The 20,298-nt window shown below is 45.7% G+C and overlaps 1 protein-coding gene across 1 annotated transcript in view; it reads left to right on the top strand.

Moving 5' to 3' along the window:
• The window catches only part of LOC146188145 (uncharacterized), a 28,157-nt gene extending 8,314 nt beyond the window's left edge, over positions 1–19,843 (top strand). The window contains exon 2 of the mRNA XM_084603665.1: positions 17,474–19,843. Within this exon, the coding sequence (XP_084459791.1) occupies positions 17,474–17,816 (343 nt within the window). The 3' untranslated portion in view covers positions 17,817–19,843. The remainder of the gene's footprint in view (positions 1–17,473) is intronic.
• Positions 19,844–20,298: the final 455 nt, after the last annotated feature.

Here is a 20,298-nt window from a genome sequence, read left to right on the forward strand (position 1 = left end):
AAACTAAACGATGATCAAGCAGCAGACATAGAGGAAGCAATAGAGAAAAGCCTCATGGAAGACTGGGATTATGAACAGGTAGAACAACTAATAAGGAGAAATATTAAGGAGGTTAAAGTAGCAAACCGCTGGAATAAAAAGAGGAAGCCACGGAGCTGGAGGAATAAGAAAATCAGCGAAGCCATTGAACAAGGACGGGCAGCTTCAAGGGAACACCGAGAAGCTAAGAAAGCACAGGTATCTCAAGAGGACATAGACTAAAAATTGGAATTGTATCGACAAAAGAACTTGATGTACAGGCCCTCGTACAAAATAAAATAGAGCAGTCCACCTACCGCTGGATGTCTGAAATACGCGATGCCACTAGAGGCGGATCGAGAAAATTCTGGAACCATATAAACGGGCTAGGTAAAGATAATCGAAGAAAGCAGGACCGGAGTCAAGATAATGAGGGAAATTGTTTAAAGGGAGACAACGCAGTGAACTACATTACATCCGTTATAGCCGAGTCATTTAAGAGCCACGATAGGGTAATCTCCGCAAATCAGGAAGTAACACAAAATAGCTGAATAGAAAACAGCTTAGATGTGACCAATCTAAACTAAAAAAAGGCAGAAAATAAATATAGCTAAAGCACATTTAAAGAATGCATAAAACTCTGATGAAGCTGAATAATAAACTTGGTCCACAAACTAAGGAAACGTCGCTAAAATCTTTGGAAACGGTCATTACGATAAAGCAAATTCCGGATAACTGGCGGCAGAGTAAACGGAATTTCATTTATACAAGAAATGGATATTGGATGCACAAAAAAAGCGACAGGCCGATTACCATAACATCTGTTATATATACAGGTTGGCCATGCAGGCGGCGAAATTAAAGTTGCAAACATGACTAGAAAGTCAGAAGATACTTGGAGAACTTCAGAACCGCTCTAGAAATGGTAGGCGCTTAGATCATAGCCCGTTCGTGCTTGCCCAATGCATCGAAATATCTAGAGTGGAAAATAACCCTTTGCAGTTGGCTTTCCTGGACATAAACGGGGCGTACTAGAAGGTAAACAGGGAATCCCTGTGGAACATAATAAAAGAAGGTATCGGTCACGAGATAATAGAATTTCCTACAGTAAATATACCGGGATAACAAAGTAGAAATTTCATGGGAAGGAATAAGAAGTACGGAAGCTGTCAAGGTATGCAAAGGATTAAGACAAGGTTCTCCTCTATCACCGCTGCTGTTCATGTTTTATATGACAAATATGGAACGGTGTATGCAAGAAAGTAACCTAGGTTTTAACCTGTCATATAGATTAGGTGGAAAGTCGGTAGAGCAACGCCTCCCCGGTTTTATGTATGCAGACGATATTGTGCTGCTAGCTGAGAGTCTGGAAGAATTGCACACTCTAGGTAAGTATTGCGGAGACGAAGGGGACCCTCTAGGCTTCAGTTTTAGTGCAGTTAAGTCGGGTCTGATAATTTTCAACGGCTCAACTGATTAGGATCTTAAAATACACGGCCATGAAATACCCAAATTGGCAGAATATAAATAACTTGGGGTATGGGTAAATGAAGGATTGGCATACATTGAAAAGCATGAGCAATCACTTTGGGCAAAAGGGCGAAGAAATTACGGGATAATGAAGCATAGGGCATTGTGGGGTTACAATAGGTATCAGGTGTTGAGGGGTACTTTCGAAAGGAATTATGGTGCCCATGCTTAGTTTCGAAAATGCGGTTTTGTGCTTAAAAGCAGAGATACAGCCGACATTAGAAGTAAATCACAGAGCCGTCAGACGATTAGTAAAAGGTGCATACAGCAAACCAAAATATGAGGCGGTACAGGAAGATATGGGTTGGGCATCTTTCGAAGTACGGGAAGCTCAGAGTAAAATATTATACGAGGAACGCCTGAGGAAATTGGGCAGTAGCAGGTGGGAAGATAAGGTATTTAAATACCTATATCTAAAAAGCGTTGACTCATCATGGAGGAAAAGAACTAGAAAACTAACCAGTAAGTATGCTGGTCACAAGGACGAAGAAATAAAGTGCGTTTAGCAACAGGTGAAAAACACAGAAGGTAAAAGTTGGATAAATTCTATGGAAAAGAAACGCAGTGTGGAACTACACCGAAAGTGGAAAAGGCAGATCAGGAAGAAAGCTTTCTTTGATAACTCAAGAGGCAGTGCCCTACTTTTTGAAGCTAGATCAGGGTGTCTTAGAACACGCAGGTACAAAAAGAATTCTGTTTTTAACCTGTTGCTTAATGCTCTTTATTTCTCTGTCCTTGTGACTGGCATACTTACTAGTTAGTTTCCTAGTTCTTTTCCTCCATTGTGAGTCAACGCTTTTTAAGTACAGGTATTTAAATTATTTAGCTGCCCATCTGTTACTGTCCAATTTCCTCAGGTGTTCCTCATATAATATTTTACTCTGAGCTTCCCATACTTCGAAAGATGCCCAGCCCATATCTCCCTGTACCGCCTCATTTGTAGTTTTGCCGTGGGTACCTAGTGCTAATCGTCCAACGGATCCCTGATTTATTTCTGATGTCGAATATACCTCTGATTTTAGGCACAAAAGCGCATTTCCGAAAGTAAGTCCGATCACCATAATTCCTTTCCAAATACCCCTCAAAACCTCATGCGTATTGTATCCCCACAATGACTTATGCTTCATTATCCCGGCATTCCTTCGCCCTTTGGCCTTAAGTGATTGCTCATGCTTTCCAATGTATGCCGATCCTTCGTTTACCCATACCCACAGATATTTATATTCTGCTACTCTAGGTATTTCATGGCCTTGTATTTTAAGACCGTGATCAGTTGAGCTCTTGAAAATTATCACACCCGACTTAACTGCGCTGAAACTGAAGCCTAGAGCGACCCCTTTATCTCCGCAATACTTAACTAGAGTTTGCAATTGTTCCAGACTCTCAGCTAGCAGCACAATATCGTCTGCATACATCATCTGGGGAGGCGCTGCTCTACCGCCTTTCCACCTAATCTATATGACAGGTTAAACCTAGGTTACTGTCTTGTATCCTCCGTTCAAGGTTTATCATATAAAGCATGAACAGCACCGGTGATAAAGGACAGCCCTATCTTAATCCTTTGCATACTTTGACATCTTCCGTACTTCTTATCCCTTCCCATGTAATTCCTACTTTGTTATCTCGGTATATTTCCTGTAGGAACTCTATTATCTCATAACCGATGCCTTCTTCTTTTAATATGTTCCACAGGAGTTCCCTGCTTACGTTGTCGTACGCCCTTTCATGTCCAGGAAGGCAAAATACAGAGGTCTTTTTTCCACTCTAGATATTTCGATGCATTAGGTAAGCACGAACAGGCTATCATCTGAGCGCCTACCATTTCTAAAGCCGTTCTGAAGTTCTCCGAGTATCTCGTTACTTTCTACCCATGCTTGCACCTTTAATTTCACCGCCTGCATGGCTAACCTGTACATAACAGATGTTATGGTAATCTGCCTGTAGGATTTTATGTGCATCCTGTCTCCTTTTCCTTTACAAATCAAATTCATTTTACTCTGCCGCTAGCTGTCCGAAATTTGCTTATTCGTTATGAATGTTTACAGAGCTTTTAGCAACGTTTCCTTACTTTTGGACCGAGTTATTTAATCAGCTTGATCGGAATTCCATCTATTCCTGTAGATGTGTTTTTAGAAATATTTTTTTCTGCCTTTTTCCAGTTTAGATTGGTCAGTTCTAAGCTTCTTTGTATTCTGCTACCTTGTGTTGCTTCCTGATTTGCGGAGATTACCCTATCGTCGCTCTTAAATGACTCGGCTACAACGGATATAATGTAGTTCCCTGCGTTGTCTCCCTTTAAACAATTTCCCTCGTTATCTTGAATCCAATCCTGCTTTCTTTGATTCTTCTTCCCAAGCCAGCTTATATGGTTCCAGAATTTTCATGCTCTGCCTCTAGAGGCATCATGTATGTCAGCGGAGGAGTAAGGTCCCAGTGCCACGATTTCGCAGCGGCGGCTAGGAGGATACACCCCTGTGCGTAGGCATTGGAAAGAGTGCGCCGCTGCCGCTCTAGTCCGGCAGTGGAAGATCATACGGTCAATATTACGGACAATATTGGTACTGTGATGCCGTCAAATCGGCGTACATCACTGTCGCTCCATGAGCCCGCATAGCGTCGTCGTCGCTTCCGGACCACGTACGAGACTGCCGGATTGTTTGAGCTGTGCTGCCCACTCGCGGCTGTCTGGAGCGAATGCGACCCGCCTCGCCGTGGTGCTGCAGTAGTTAGGGCTATTGTCTACTTTGGCCAAGGGTGCTGAATCGAATTTCGGCCCCGGTGTAAAATTCTCACTGCGCTGCGGTGACAAGCAAGGCGCCAGTGTGCTGTGCGTCTTCAGTGATTTCTAAAGAATCCAATGCATCAAAATTTCCGGAGCCCTCCACTACAGCGTCTTTCATAGCCTAGGCCACATATAGGACGTTAAGCCCATGCAGCAACTAAACATAATGGTCATCGTGCATTCCACTGCATTACTGAACTTGCCGTTCACGCACTCTAATCGCCACGCCACCGCGACCTTCAAGTTCGCGAGAGTCCTCTGACGCGCTGTTCATGAGTGATTCCACGGACAAGGCATTGGTTCATTTTTCTCGCGTGGTCACTTTCTGAGTTGTTTTGCACACCTGTGAATAGCGACAAGCTTGTTCAATTTATGGCGAAGTAGTTGCGGTGCCCTATATGACACCTTTGACAGCTTGCCGCGTGGACTTTAATCTCGGCCGTATATGTTGTGAACTTATCAGTTACTTGTCAAAAAAACTATTTTCCTTCACCACAAAAGTTGCTGAAGCAATAACATTACCATTTTATTTGTTTGGTCAACAACCATCTCATGCTAATGTTTAACTCAAATAAGAGATGATGCGTCACCTCGAGGACGTCCTTTTATCTATAACTACATTAGAATTTGTTATGTGTTCCCGCTGTATTCGTGCCCTTTTTTCCTTGTATCGCTTTAGGAACCCACTCTGAATGTTCTTCCGAGAATCTAGAGCACATGTTCACGTGTTATATAGCCGACTAATTGTACATCCCAAAATAACAATCTCAACACAGACACGAACCCACACACACAGATATATATATTGTGAGCACTGTGTGGCGCTTCATCTTCCACACGGCTGAACCTGCTGCTTCATCTTCATCCTGCTCCCTCTTGTAGATACCCATCGTCATCGCGGAGTGTGTTTGGCTGCAGTGTGCGACCAAGGCTTCAGGTCTGCAATAAAGCCTGATTCCCCAAGTCCGACCTTCGCGTTACCTTAAACGTGGCGGAGGTGCGCCTTGATTTCCCCGCTGCTTCGTCACCTGCATCCACCTGGAGCTTCGTTCTGGCCGCTGTTTGGCCCCGACCACCATCATTATGACTCAAGAGGGCCACTCCGCTATTCCGGCTGCTACCAACTCGACTCCAGCTCCCCTTGCCACTTGGACTGTCAGTAGCCGTCAGCGCGACCCGCAGATGTTCGCCGGTCTCCGCGGCGACGACGCTGATGACTGGCTCGACAGCTACGACCGGGTCAGCGCTTTCAACCGATGGGACGATTCTCTTAAATTAATTAATGTGTCCTTTTATTTGACGGATGTGGCCAAAACGTGGTTTCTAAATCATGAATCGACGATTCCGGACGGGGCTACCTTTAAACAAAAGTTACGCCAGATTTTCAGCGCTCCTACTGTTCGCACGGAGTCCGCCAAGAAGAAGCTAGAAGCCCGACTTCAGCGGTCGAATGAGACCTATACCTCTTATATCGAAGATGTTCTCGCACTTTGTCGGCGCATAGATGACACCATGCCAGAGGCCGAGCGGGTTCGGCACGTACTTAAAGGTATTGGCCCACTCGCCTATAACGCCCTGGCCGTGCAGAACCCAACCACAATTAACGCCATCATACCAACTCTTCAACGCCTTGACGAACTACTGTCAATACGCCTGCAGCCTGATCCCACTTCATTTGGTTTCACTGCCGAAGCTGACCTCCGTGCGCTTATTCGCGGATTGATTCGTGAAGAGCTCTCGGCTCAAGGTAATTTGTGCCGCCCTGCATCTGAGCCGCATAATTCAAGTGCCGGCCTGCGTAGCATTGTCAAAGAAGAGCTGGCCTCAATGACCTATTCCCCGCCAACATCGGTCGCTCCTACCATCTGTCAGGCACCAACGTACGCCCAGATCACGTCCTTGCCGCCCGCAGTTGGAGCGCCTACGCCACCGGCGCGTACCACTGCTCATGTCGCTGCATTGTCACCACCTACCGCGGCGCCGACATACTACCCCAACTGGCGCCCAGCCCGCCCTGTGTGTTATTACTGCGGGTACCGAGGCCATATTTCCGCTTCTGTCATCGCAGGCTCCAGAATGAACGCCGCGGCTACGAATCATTTGAAGCAGACTACCCTCCTCGCTTTTCCGGCTCTAAACACCGTTCATTCCCTGATTATCCCCGACGTTCATCACCCCTGCCAGAAAGCCCCGCTCCGCCTGAGAGTTACAGGCCTTCAAGACGCCGTTCTCTTTCGCCTTTTCGCCGCTCAACCTCGCCACTCCGTCAAGCTTCTCTGACGACCCCCCGCCTGTGGGAAAACTGACCACTGCAGTTTTAGGACGGAAAACTGCACTCTTGGGCCATCTCAAAAATCCTCCGGAACGTCCCTGGAATATTATTTTAGTGCGGGTTAAAGGATTATCTGTTGAGGCTTTGGTTGACACGGGCGCCGCTGTTTCTGCGATACACACTGACTTGTGCTCCCGCTTGCGAAAAGTAAAAACGCATTATGATGGACCTGAACTCCGCGGAGCTAATGGTGCAATAATTCGGCCTTCTGCTAAGTGTACTGTGCGAGTTTTTGTTGATGGTGTCCGCCACCATGTACAATTTGCCGTGATGTCACCGTGCGCTCACCCAATTATTTTAGGCTGGGATTTTCTATGCCGCATCAGCCAGCTTTTCGTGTCGCGACAGGGTCATTTACATGAACGAGAGCGATTCGTCTTCTGAACCTCCCGAGCCACGTTATCGCCTGCTTGCCGCTACTAACTCAGTGTTGCCCCCTGGATGCGAACAACTTGTCGCGCTTACTTCTACTGACATTGATAACGGAGATGTGCTAATCGTGCCTTCTGATCGCCATCTGACCCGTAGAATCGCGCTACCACCAAGTCTTGTTCGGTTTGAGCATGGCACAGCGCTTGTCGCTGCTTCGAACACTTCCCCAGAGCCCAATGTGCTGACTAAAGGGACATGTTTTCCTTGTGTCCTGGACATTCACCCGGTGTCCCTCACCACCCTTACCGCCCCCTCTTCCTCACCAGCAGCTTCTTCCGATGCTTCTCTCTGTGTTCTCTTTGGCACCGTCAATCCTGACCTTCCTGCGACTCACCGCCAAGCTTTGCAGGAATTACTTCGAAAACACCAAGCCTCCTTTGATGTCACTTCTCCGACCTTGGGCCGAACGTCTTCTGCACAGCACCGCATTATTACAGAAGGTACTTCTATTGTTAGCCGCCGCCCTTACCGTGTTTCCTTATCAGAACGTAAAATCATAGAAGATAATATGAATGATATGCTCCGGCGAGACATTATTCGGCCATCAGCTAGCCCCTGGTCATCTCCGGTCGTCTTGGTCAAAAAAAAAAGGATGGGTCCGTGCGTTTTTGCGTTGATTACCGCGCACTTAACAAAGTCACTCGAAAAGATGTTTACCCTATGCCACGAATTGACGACTCCCTCGACTGTCTTCAGGGCGCCGAATATTTCTCCACTTTGGATTTGCGTTCCGGTTACTGGCAGATACCGATGCACGAAGCCGACAAAGAAAAAACCGCATTCGCTACTTCCGATGGGCTTTACGAATTCAATGTCAAGCCTTTTGGACTTTGTAATGCCCCCGCTACGTTTGAGCGAATGATTGACACTGTTCTTAGAGGACTTAAGTGGAAAACATGCTTGTGCTACCTGGACGACATAGTTATTTTCTCTGCGACTTTTTCTGATTATTTATGCCGCCTTGATCAAGTATTAACGTGCCTGGCATCCGCCGGTCTCCAGCTGAACGCAAAAAAGTGTAATTTCGCCAAGAAAAAAATCAAGATCCTGGGCCACCTCGTCAGCCGCGATGGCATTCGACCCGACCCTGACAAGCTTGCTGCAGTTTTGAACTTTGCACGCCCTCAGCGGACTAAGGAACTACGCAGTTTCCTTGGCCTGTCTTCGTACTTTCGCCGTTTCATTCGCAATTTCGCTACCATTGCTGCACCGCTCCACCGCCTCCTTACAGACCGTACTACTTTCAATTGGTCCGAAGAATGCGAAAAAGCTTTCCAAACCCTAAAGAATTCCCTCACTTCGGACCCTGTTCTCGCTCACTTCGACGACACTGCTGCTACCATTCTTCACACCGATGCCAGCAGCCTTGGTATCGGCGCCGTACTTCTGCAACGTGATACCGCTTCTCGGGAAAAGGTAATTGCGTTTGCCAGTCGAACTCTAACACCAGCGGAACGCAACTACACCATCACTGAGCAAGAGTGCCTCGCCGCCATTTGGGCAGTTCAGAAATTCCACCCCTACCTCTACGGCCGCCATTTCACGATCGTTACCGATCACCACGCTCTGTGCTGGTTATCAACCCTCAAAACTTTGACCTGACGCCTGGGCCGTTGGATTCTGCGTTTGCAGGAGTACCACTTTAATGTCATATTCAAATCGGGACGCAAACATTGAGATGCCGATGCTCTTTCCCGCTGCCCGCTATCAGAATCACCACCTAGTGCTTCCTCGAGCCTTCCTGCGTGCACCCTCGACGTCCCAATGTCGCCCAGAGCTCCAAACATCACCTGTGCTACTCCTGCCGCTGCTCTAGATCGCTACGCCATTATTTCACACCAGCGAGCAGATCCCTACTGTATTTCCCTAATCAACCTTCTCACCGGTGCTTCTCACCCTCCTACCGCTAGGATGCGCAGGCAACTCCCAAAGTTCAAACTTGACAACGGTGTGCTCTCCCGTCATATTTATTGGTCTGAAGGCACCCGTTGGGTCCCCGTTATTCCGAGAGCGCTTCGCACCCGTATCCTGGCGGCTTTCCACGATGATGCTACAGCCGATCACTTAGGCTTTCATAAAACTTACCACCGCGTGAAAACCCGTTTCTTCTGGCCAGGCCTCGCCTTACGTGTGGCAAAATACGTCGCCTCTTGTCTGCCATGTCAGCGCCGCAAACGGCCCACTTCTCCTCCTGCTGGCCTACTACAGCCACTACCTTGCCCTGCTACTCCTTTTGCCGTTGTTGGCATAGACTTATACGGGCCACTTCCATTGTCCGCACGAGGTAATCGCTGGGTCGTCACCGCCGTCGACCACCTAACACGCTACGCTGAGACCGCTTCCCTGCCTAATGGCACAGCACATGAGGTCGCGACCTTCTTTTTGGAATCGCTCGTACTGCGCCATGGGGCCCCTCAAGTGCTTCTCAGCGATCGTGGTCGGATATTTCTGTCGAAGATTGTAGCCGAAGTTATTGAGGCCTCAACCACACATCAGAAATTGACCTCCAGCTATCACCCGCAGACCAATTGGTTGACTGAGCGGTTCCACCGCACGCTTTCTGACATGTTGTCTATGTACGTCGACCAGGACCACCGAAACTGGGACGTAATACTTCCTTTTGTTACGTTCGCCTACAATACGGCTGTACAGCGGACCACAGGTTACACCCCGTTTTTCCTCGTTTACGGCCGTTCTCCCACTATCTTTCTTGACGCCTCTTTTCTTTCTACACATGCCAGTTCCTCATCCTCTCTTCCTGACCAGTTCCTTTCCCGAGTGGCCAAATCTCGCCGGCTTGCTCGCGTCAACACGGAAGCTAGCCAGGAAGACCGCAAGTGCCGCTATGATGCAACCCATCGCCAAGTTTCGTTCCGTCCCGGCGACGAGGTGTTACTTTGGACCCCATTACGCACTCCTGGCCTTTGTGACAAGTTACAGCACCGTTACATCGGTCCTTACACAGTTCTTGCAAAAACCTCCCCGGTCAACTATCGCGTCTCCCCTGTTTACCCTCCTCCGGAATGTCGTTACCGTGGCACTGAAGTTTTCCACGTTTCACGTATGAAACCTTTTATTCGGCGCAATCCTGCGGACTAATTGCGGCCAGGCTGGCCGCTTGAACTGCGCGGCCGAAATAGTGTGAGCACTGTGTGGCGCTTCATCTTCCACAAGGCTGAACGTGCTGCTTCATCTTCATCCTGCTCCCTCTTGTAGATACCCATCGTCATCGCGGAGTGTGTTTGGCTGCAGTGTGCGACCAAGGCTTCAGGTCTGCAATAAAGCCTGATTCCCCAAGTCCGACATTCGCGTTACCTTACAATATATATAAATATATAAACATACAAGATGCCACATAACTTTCTCGATTACCCTATTTAATTCTGACAACAGTTTCGTACGGTGGACCGTCCTAATTCAGCTACCTGAAGTATCGTTTAGACCCCACAGGTCCTTGTATAAAGTCCGCGATGATATCTCGAAAAATGACTTCATTGAACTCGGTGAAGAAGAAATGCAGGAAGAGCTCGCTGATCAAAATGTAATACAAAGTTCAAAGGATAAAGATCTGAAAAGAAAAGAAGGAAATCCCTACCAAGCATCTTGGTCTTACGTTCATTAGTTCCACGCTCCCAGAATCAATTGCGGTAGGCTACACATAGATTTCTGTCCGTCCATACATACTAAACCCTCGGCGATGTTATAACTGCCAGAGATTTGGCCATGGATCTCAAAGTTGTCGTGGCCACCAAACATGCGCCAAATGTTCTTCCAAAGACCACAGCTCAGATAACTGTACAGCAGCCCCACGCTGCACTAATTCTGAAAAGGAGCAAACAGCATATTCTAGGTCTTGCCTATCCTGGAAAAAGAATAAGGCATAATTACATTGAAAACTACAGAAAACATATCATATAAAGAAGCTAGAACACGCATTGCAACCTCGAAGACATTCTCTCTAGCTGCGAACACTAACTTCGTCGGTGAACATGTATGGAGCGGTGCATCGCACCGGCTTTCGGCACCTGCAGAGACCGCAGTCCGCGCGGGGGCTGTGGCAAGTCCATCCTCGCTCCAGGTGGAAGCAGTTCATGCTGCTCATCACCTTCAAAGCAGGCCACGTGGCCCCTAGGGTCAGCAGGACCCAAGGCCGCGCCCACGAGGCAAGGTCTACTGGAAAATGACCACGTGTAGCATGCACGCACGACCAGCGTCTCTGATGACACAATGAACACGATCCAAGGTAGCTACAATGGCGAGAAGTGGGCTTAGTTGATTATTCATAGTGGTTAAATGCGCTAACACGCGCTGACGTGTTTACTGTCGTTCTATGTGTTAGCGCGTTGAACCACTATCAAGGTAGCTCTGTCGTCGCAGAGACGACGGAACTTCTTCGGTCGACCAAAAAAAGAGAAGGCCCTAAACACAGGGCCTGAAATAACTTAATTCTTTCCTTTCGTACAAAAAAGGTGGCATTCCTAATTCATTCAAATCATAGATGAGCTTTAAATAAATTTACTGACATAAAAGACATTTTAGAATCATGTATTCCAATAAACCTCTGCTTGCAGGAAACAGCCTCAGGCCCGAAACATACAGGAGTATTGAAAAAATACAGTGTCTTCCGCCACAACCGGGAGCAGACAATCAAGCCCTAAGGTGGAGAAGCTATCATTGCTCAAAGAAGCATCGCAGCGTATGAAGTTAAGCTAAAAACAAGGCTGGAAGCTGTAGCAGCCATCCTCCTTACATACAGGACCATTACAGTGAGTTCTATATACCTACAACCACACCTGAAAGTAACTTTAAAAGAGTTGAAAGACCTTTTAAGCCAACTACCATAACCATACTTTATAGCTGAGGATTTTAACGCACATTCTGTATTTTGGGGAAGCGCTAAAACGGACACCAGAGGCGACATTTTATAGGAACGTATTCTTTCAATAACGTTTGTTTGCTCAACTCCGGTAAACCAACGTACTGCTCTATATTGTCTGAAAGAAAGACTGTTTAGACCTGTAATTTTGTTCACCATCTATATTTAGCGATTTTACATGGGGCGTTTTAGATAATTCATACGGGAGGGACCACTTGCCTCTTTTTATTAATCCACCATCGTCACCGGCTGTCTTCGCAACGAAACCGCAGCGTTGAAAGCTGAATTTAGTAGATTGGGGAATCTTTAAGGAGAAAGACAGATTACACAAAATATATTCAGAAACTCTTAACGTTGATGAACTGAATGAAAAAGTCATAAATTGTATTCTCGTTGCAGCACAAATTGCCATCCCAGTCTTCCGGAATAGTTAGGTTCAGCACAAAATTTGGTATGATAAAGAATACAGGGAAGCAAAAAAGGTGCAAAATAAAGCTTAAACATTCAGAAGGAACCTCAACCTATGATAACCTAATAAACTTAGAAAATTAAGTGCAATGGCATGGTACATCCGAAGAAATCTCGAAAAAAGCACGTAGAAAAGTTATGTGCCGTCGATAAACAGATAACATCGTCCAAAAAAAAGAAATGTGGGCGCAGGTGCAGAAGCTAAAAGGCAGGTTATCACCATTTACAATTCCTCTATTAACAGCACCTGGTATCCAAACAATTCAGAAGCACCAGGCAAATATATTGGGCGAACATTCTGAGGCAGTTTCTAGTTGTTTGCACTACACGCAGGCATTTTTAAAATACAAAAACATCTCTGAAAAACACAGACTTCCAAAAACTGGCAGCACAAGTTAATCCTACAACAGGTAAACTACCATCCATGAAATCAATACAGTACTGTCTGCCGGAAAACAAACTGCCCCAGGACCCGGCCCACAGAATACATTGTGAAATGCTGGCCCATGCATCTTTCTGATTCTGCTGTACATGCAGTTTTGAAATTTTTTAACAAAATATTCATGTTAGGAAAGCTATTAGAAGCCTAGAAAACAGCTGTTGCAGTCCTAATCCTTAAACCTGGAAAGCCAGTAAGTTCCCCAAGCAGCTACAGGCCCATAGCCCTCACGGGTGGCCTCGTGAAATTTGTTGTAAGCGTTTTAAACATTAGATTACACTTTGTTTTGGAATCACGCAAACTTGAAGACATCCATCAGTGCGGTTTTAAAAAAGCATGCTCAACAATAGACCATCTTCTTAGGATTGAAATTGCTGTCCGAGAGGCATTTATCCACAATAAATATTGTCTTGCCGTCTTCTTCAACATGTAGGAAGCCTATGACACAGCCTGGAGGTTCGACACCATGCGTGACATAGCAAATATAGGTATCCGTGGCAGGATGTTAAACTGCATGAACGACTTCCCATAAAAGCGTTCATTTAAGGCACGTTTGGGATCAGCCCTGTCCAGGAACTTTATTCAAGAGAACGGAGTTCTCCAATAGTGCATTTTAAGTACTACTCTGTTCTTTGTGAAAATTATTTAATAGCCAGAAAAATCCGCAAATTTATTATGTACTCACTCTATGTTGATGATCTCCTGATTGCATGCACGTCCACTAACGTATCAATATGTGAGCGGCAAATGCAGTTAACCATAAATGGACTAGCTACATAGCAGATAAAAACGGTTTTCAGTTCTCTCCACAAAAATCAGCGCTCAAACGAGGCTTACGTACCGTCCCGAACCTACACTTCAAGTAAACCGCACTTCCTGTAAAAAATAGCATAAATTTCAGGGCATTACCTTTGATAAAAAGTTACCATTTTTACCCCGACATAAACAATCTAAAAAAAAAAAAAAGCAGCTCAGTCTTTAAACATACTGAAAGTAGTCTCAAGAAAACACTTGGGGTCCGACAGGGCATACGTAATACGCTGTAGCTTAAATTACGGAAGCATAGTCTACGGCTCAACGAGACCCTCGTATCTGAAACGTTTAGTTCCAGTGCACAACATGGGATTGCGCCTCTCTAATGGCGCGTATAGAAGATCTCCAATAAATAGCCTCTATATTGAAACAAATGAGCCACCCCTCACAGACAGTAGAACAATGCTGACATGCACATATGTACTGAAAATAAGGTCCCTATAGAAACATTTATGTTACTCAATAGTCTCAAACTGCCCATCTAGAACTCTCTAACAGCCAACCCCGAGCAATCAAACCACTAATTCTTCTTTTTGAACAGGCATGCCAGGAATTAAACATACTGGATTCACCAAATATTGTCCGGAGACCAGTTCCCCTGCCACCCTGGTTTCATTTTCCCTCTGTGTGCGACTTCACATTAACCCACTTTCATAAGAAACAAATACCGTATGAACACATATTACAAGAGTTCTTCGCACTGAATGAATAATACAAAGATTGTACACAATTTTATACAGATGGTACAAAGACAGCGCATTACACTTTAAGCCCTGTAGGACAAGGTAAATGTGAGAAAGTAGCACGTTTGCCTGAGTGTGCATCACTTTCACAGCTAACTGTCATGCCATTTCTGGCTGTAGAAGAAACATGAAAGAAAAGTATTGAAAAAATATCATTCATGCAGATTCCCTGAGCGTAATCACTGCAGGGCATCACAGAAATGCTACGGAACGTTTAATTGGAGACATAATACACAATGTAATCAATGCAGAAACAGAGAGGCACTCAATAGCGTTTTGCTGAGTGCCAGGCTATGTTGGAATCCACGGCAACGAGAAAGCTGACACATGTGCTGCAGCAACCTGTAACGCTGAAATAAAACTCATAAACGTACCACATAGTAACGTTAACAAAATATTTAGGGAAATACGGAGAAAAATGGCAGGTTTCATGGAGCAACAAAACAAACAATAAATTACACTTTGTCAAACCATCGTCAAGGAATGGACATCGTGTAGCTATCCAAAACGCTTTGTTGAAATCATTCTTCGATGCCTGCGTATCGGTCACACGCAACTAACACATGACTTCATTCTAAAGAAAGAAAACAAACCTCTATGTGAAAGGCGTGCAGGTGAACAAATAATAAATCACAATCTACTCTCATGCACTAAACTAGAGAAATAAAGAAAAAAATATTGTGCACCGTTTTACAATGAACAGATCCCTATCCATCACAGCCTACTTTTAGGAGAGGATGCACTCGTTAACATTTCTCATACTTTGGATTTTTAAAAGAAAAAATGCTTCTCAACAAGCTATTAAAATTTGAGAAAAACAAATTACCCTGTTCTTGGCGCTTAAACCTTAAATGCTTATGCGCCAAAAACCTCAACACAATACATTCCTTTCCCGCCGGGGTGACGCAGTGGTTACGGCGCTCGACTACTGTTCCCAAGGACGTGGGATCGAATCCCGGCCTTGGCGGTCGCTTTTCGATGAAAGCGAAAAGCAAGGCGCCCGTGTGCTATGCGATGTCGGTGCACGTTAAAGAACCCCAGGTGGCCGAAATTTCCTGTGTCCTCCATTAAGGCGTCTCTCATAGCCTGGGCCGCTTTGGAACGTTAAACCCCACAAACCAAACAATACATTCTTTTACCAGCCGAAAACGCCCCCTGGCGCAATAAAAGAGCTTGGTCGTGAGTGCGGCGTCCCTTTAAAGCCTGGAGACGAATTCGAAATAACAAAATTTGGTATTCTGGGCCGTTCTCTTTAACATGAAGCTTGTTGTATGCACATGGAGAGCAAATTAAGATAACAGCTGGCCATGTGAAAGCATATTTGAAACTCTATAAATAGGGCGGCGTGAGTAGCAGGGTGATGGAAACGAACAACGCAGCTAGCTGTTTTTCCAGGACATCTAGAACCTGTGTTTTGACAGTTTTTCTGAAAATACCTAAAATTATAGCTGATTAGTGCTTTCTAATTAATGCTGGTCAAAGAACAAAATTACAAGATATTAGTATAGGTGGCTCTTAATAGCTCTGAATTAGTTTCACTGGGCTGAATCCCACAGAATTATTAAAAGATTGGTCTACGTCCCAGCTAACTTGAACCAAGTGTTAAAAAATACAATATTTCAGTAGGCCAGCGAAACTAGTTGCATAATACTACTAGCTACCTTGCACACCAGAGGCAATATTTTGTCTTGCAATTACTTAATTAGCTATCTATTGTAATTTTTTCATTTGGGGAATATTGACTATAGAACACAAATGTGAATTGGAAAGTTGGAGTGCACCTTCAGAAACTCCGATTTCGTTATATGCGATAGCAAAAGCGTCACGTCTATCTTTTTCCAGGCTGAAAAGAAAGCCCGTGAAATGCAGCTAAAATCACGTGACTAGCTTATTCTTGCGCCACAATTGTGGTGCTCTCAGTCGTGGTTTGAGCGAAAGAAATCAGTTGCGGCCGTGTTTCTTCGTTTCCATTATAGAGGCAGCAGATATGCCTGCGACTTTTCCTTCGCCCGCCTCAGCCAGCCGTCGCTCGTGACAGTCAAGTAGAACCGGTCGCGGCGAGCTCGCTACAACAATCGTCAATATGTCAGCCTGCTGATGCAAGGGTCAGCCTGCTGATGCCGCAGCTGATTTCATTCGTTCAAATCATTACTGAGAGCACCACAATCAAGGCGTACAAATGAGCTGAAAAAGAAAGATAGACGTGAGACCTTTTTTTATCGCAATCAAAGAATGGGGCTCCTGAAGGTGATCTCAAACTTTCAGATTCATATTTGTACTCTAACGTAAATATTCAGTAAATTAAAAAATTCACATAATTAGCTAATTAAATAATGGCAAACCAAAACCTGCCGGTGGTGCCCAAGGCAGTTGTGTACAAGTGGTTTGTTTCCCTTACCTACCTAACCCTTGGTTCAAATTAGCTATACTTCGCATTAAAAGATATCTACAGCGCTGTGAAAGGAAGATGAGCCCATGCAATTGTACTCGTAAGTGCCTCTCGCCCCTGAGCACCATAATAGAGAATTGCGCTCCTATTGTCCTCCCCCCCCCCCAATTTGGGGGCGAGAGGCGCTTAAAAGCACAATTGCCTATTGTAGTACGCGTGATCCTGAATGACCCGGGGTGCCTCTACCTTTCACAGTGATCTTGTAAGACAAAGTATACCGCGTCTAGTATATCTTCTAAGAGTACATAGGTTTCTATGTGGGCAGTCATAAAATCTGTCGATGCCATATACCTTCATGTTTCGTGCCGATCTTGCCATCATTTTTCTGGGATCTGATGTAAAGAAAAAGGTAACGTGCTATAAGCGCTATCCTAATCTTTATTAGTCTAGCTCACTTAAGTCACCACTGCGCCAGCTGTCCTTATCACAGCTTCAATGCCCCCCCTGTAATTGCCGTTAGCTAATGCAAAGCGAATGAGGTGGTTATCGTATGATGCAGTGACAAATTTATTTTTCATTTCCTGCACCTGCAATGAGGCTTCTGTTGGTTATGTTGTGACACCTCCCTTTTTTCGTGTTTCCCGCCACCAGAGGCCATCTCGCCACACACGAGCGGACCCACTCGGGTGAGCTGCCCTTCGTATGCGACGTCTGCGGGAAGGGATTCACTGGGCGCTCCGATCTCACCAAGCACCGAATGGTCCACTCAGGGGAGAGACCGCACGTTTGCACCGAATGCGGAAAAGGGTTCATCCGAAAGAGTCGCCTCAAGGATCACCTGCTATTCCACGCGGGGCAAAGACCACATGTGTGCACCGAATGTGGAAAAGGATTCATTCAGAAGAGGTACCTGAAGGCACACATGCTGAAGCATACGGGGCAGATATGCCGGACCTCCTCATATGCCGTCCAGAAAGACTTTCACGTGCAATAAGCAACTGAAGATGAACACAGTGGTGATATATGACCGGCAGCACGCTATATACTGGCCGTGGTTTGTGCTGAGCTTATGTGTATCCTTGACCTAAGACAATGTGTGCGCACTCGCCACGTTTCTGTTAAAAACGACAAACGCAAGAGCAGCGATTAGTGACAAATCGCAGTTGCATGGACTGAAAGTGAAGAACTCAAAGGTACTCGGTGTCATTTAGGGTCATTGTCAGTGAAACGATTTCGTGACATTTTTAATAAGCCATCGTCTGCAAATATGCATTAGTGCTTTGTATATTGAAGATGCATTTGCCATAAACAACACTGGTGATGCACGTCATCATCATCATCATCAGCCGGACTATACCCTCTGCAGGGCAAAGGCCTCTCACATACTTCTACATTTAACCCTCTCCTCTGCTAGCTGGGTCCACTTGATTCCTGTGAATTTTTAACCTAGCTAATCCGTCAACCTGACTTTCGCTGCCCCCTGCTACGCTTTCCTTCCCTTGGAATCCAATTTGTTGTCCTTAGCGACTATCGATTGTCCTCTCTTTGCGCTACATGCCCTGCACATGCCCATTTCATCTTCTGGATTTCCATCAGAATGGCATTAACTCTAGTAATTTCTATGAGCCATGCTGCACTCTTGTTATCTGTTAACGCTACACCTATCATGGCCGATGTCCAAAGGTCTTGAATAAGCTCATAGAACATGCGGGTTACACGATACGTATTATTTCCTTCTGGTGTCAGTACACGGATGAAATGATTACGTGCCCTTCCCCCTCCCCTGCATGACTAACGCACGGTGACTTATGCCATCTTCTCTGGGATTGCAGTGGTTTTTCTACTGGACGGTCCTAGATGGAACCCTACCACCTAAACTAACTTTTCCTTCTAGAAACAAATAAGAACATACAAATATTTGTGAAATATAGCTTCCTCGCTGCCCTGGTCAGAGCAATGTGACTACTACCGACGTATTCTGACAATGAAGACTGTTTACTTCCCATTACCCAAATCCTAGTTAATAAGGGCTTTCAACTCAACTTCAGATTGCATATCTCATTAGATTAGAATTCTCAAACGTTAGAATCATGTATATGGACTCACGAACTGCAGGACTCAATCTTTCTCTTGAATGCCATAGCGGTACTCTTGTATTGAGAAGTTGAGAACTTGCGGCGAAGGTGACTGGAGGCCAGGAGGGCTGAATTGTCGGAAGAGAAATGAGAACGATGGCTGCTAAACAGGCGCAGAAGACTGATTCCTTGGAGGCCTGCGCCTAGACGTTGTCAAGGGCTGAGACAAGGAGACGTCAATAGTGAGTCGCTAAGACAGGCATTTCGTAAAAGAAATCCGGCGGTTATCAGTAGTTCGCCATGGATTTCGGTTTGTGGGAGCCAGTTGAAGATGCAGTGTTGCAGCTTTTGCAAGGCGCTACCAGCGGATTATAGGTAGGCGGTCAAGATCTCACGACGATGTCGGCGTACGTAACGGCAGAGGCAACAGGCGTTGTGACAACGTAGGCGTAAATCAGGGTAGCGGCGACAAGTTACGACTCACGGGCAGTCAGAAGAGCCTCAGTAACCTGCTCTTTATAGTATGTAGGGGAATCAGGAAAAGTTTAGTATCGGCTTTTGAAGGCCGGGCAAATGGGGTAACTGACGCAGCAATTCTTTCTGAATATAATCTGAGTTTCTACAGCACAGTAGAGTTGTCTGCTGCAGACGTCACTCGGTGAAAGCCAACCTGAGCTTAATGCTCAAGAGTGAATGTCCTCTGTAGTGCTTGCGCAGCTGCCTGAAACGATAGTGTGAAGACGTCGACAAAAGAGGAGCACTACCCACTCGATAACATCTCAAAGACATCGTCGACATCATCCACGCTTTGTTCTATGTTTTTCCTTTTGACATGTTGAGCTTCATTCACTTGCAAAACTCGATCCCATCTTCTGTGTAACTTCAAAAGGTCTTGATGACCAACTGTTGACATTAGCGCTCTTCGGCAAGGATTTTTATCGATCCCGGTGACTAGAAACGTGTAAAGGTTGTCTGTAAGGTGGATCATGTTCAGTTGTAGCACTCGTATAGATACTACGCGTTAGCCACACCGGTTTACATTTTATTTCTCAGTGTTGTTGAAGTTCAACTGTTCGTAAAGTGTGAGTCCTTTTAGATAGCCTTGCCCAACTGGTGAAGAAAGTCTGCACAGATGACAACCGGACCAGCATGCACGGCTGGATACTGAGAGCCCTCAGACATAAAAAGCGCCTGGAAAGTGCGCCTTCGGAGCTCCAAGGCTGATGTTGCCGCCCAGCACCTCCCCAACTTAGGTGGGGTTTACTGAAACGGATGACAAGGAGGGTGGCGACTTAAAATATTGTGGTAAGCTAAATCAAGCAACAAACACGTTTGGCGACAGCAATGCCTCTGAAGAAGTTGTTCGTATTCCTGTCTTTAGATATTGTACTTCTTTATCAC

The sequence above is a fragment of the Amblyomma maculatum genome, chromosome 5 (genome assembly GCF_055883805.1).
Source record: "Amblyomma maculatum isolate TAMU_Amacu chromosome 5, ASM5588380v1, whole genome shotgun sequence".
Taxonomy (NCBI): domain Eukaryota; kingdom Metazoa; phylum Arthropoda; class Arachnida; order Ixodida; family Ixodidae; genus Amblyomma; species Amblyomma maculatum.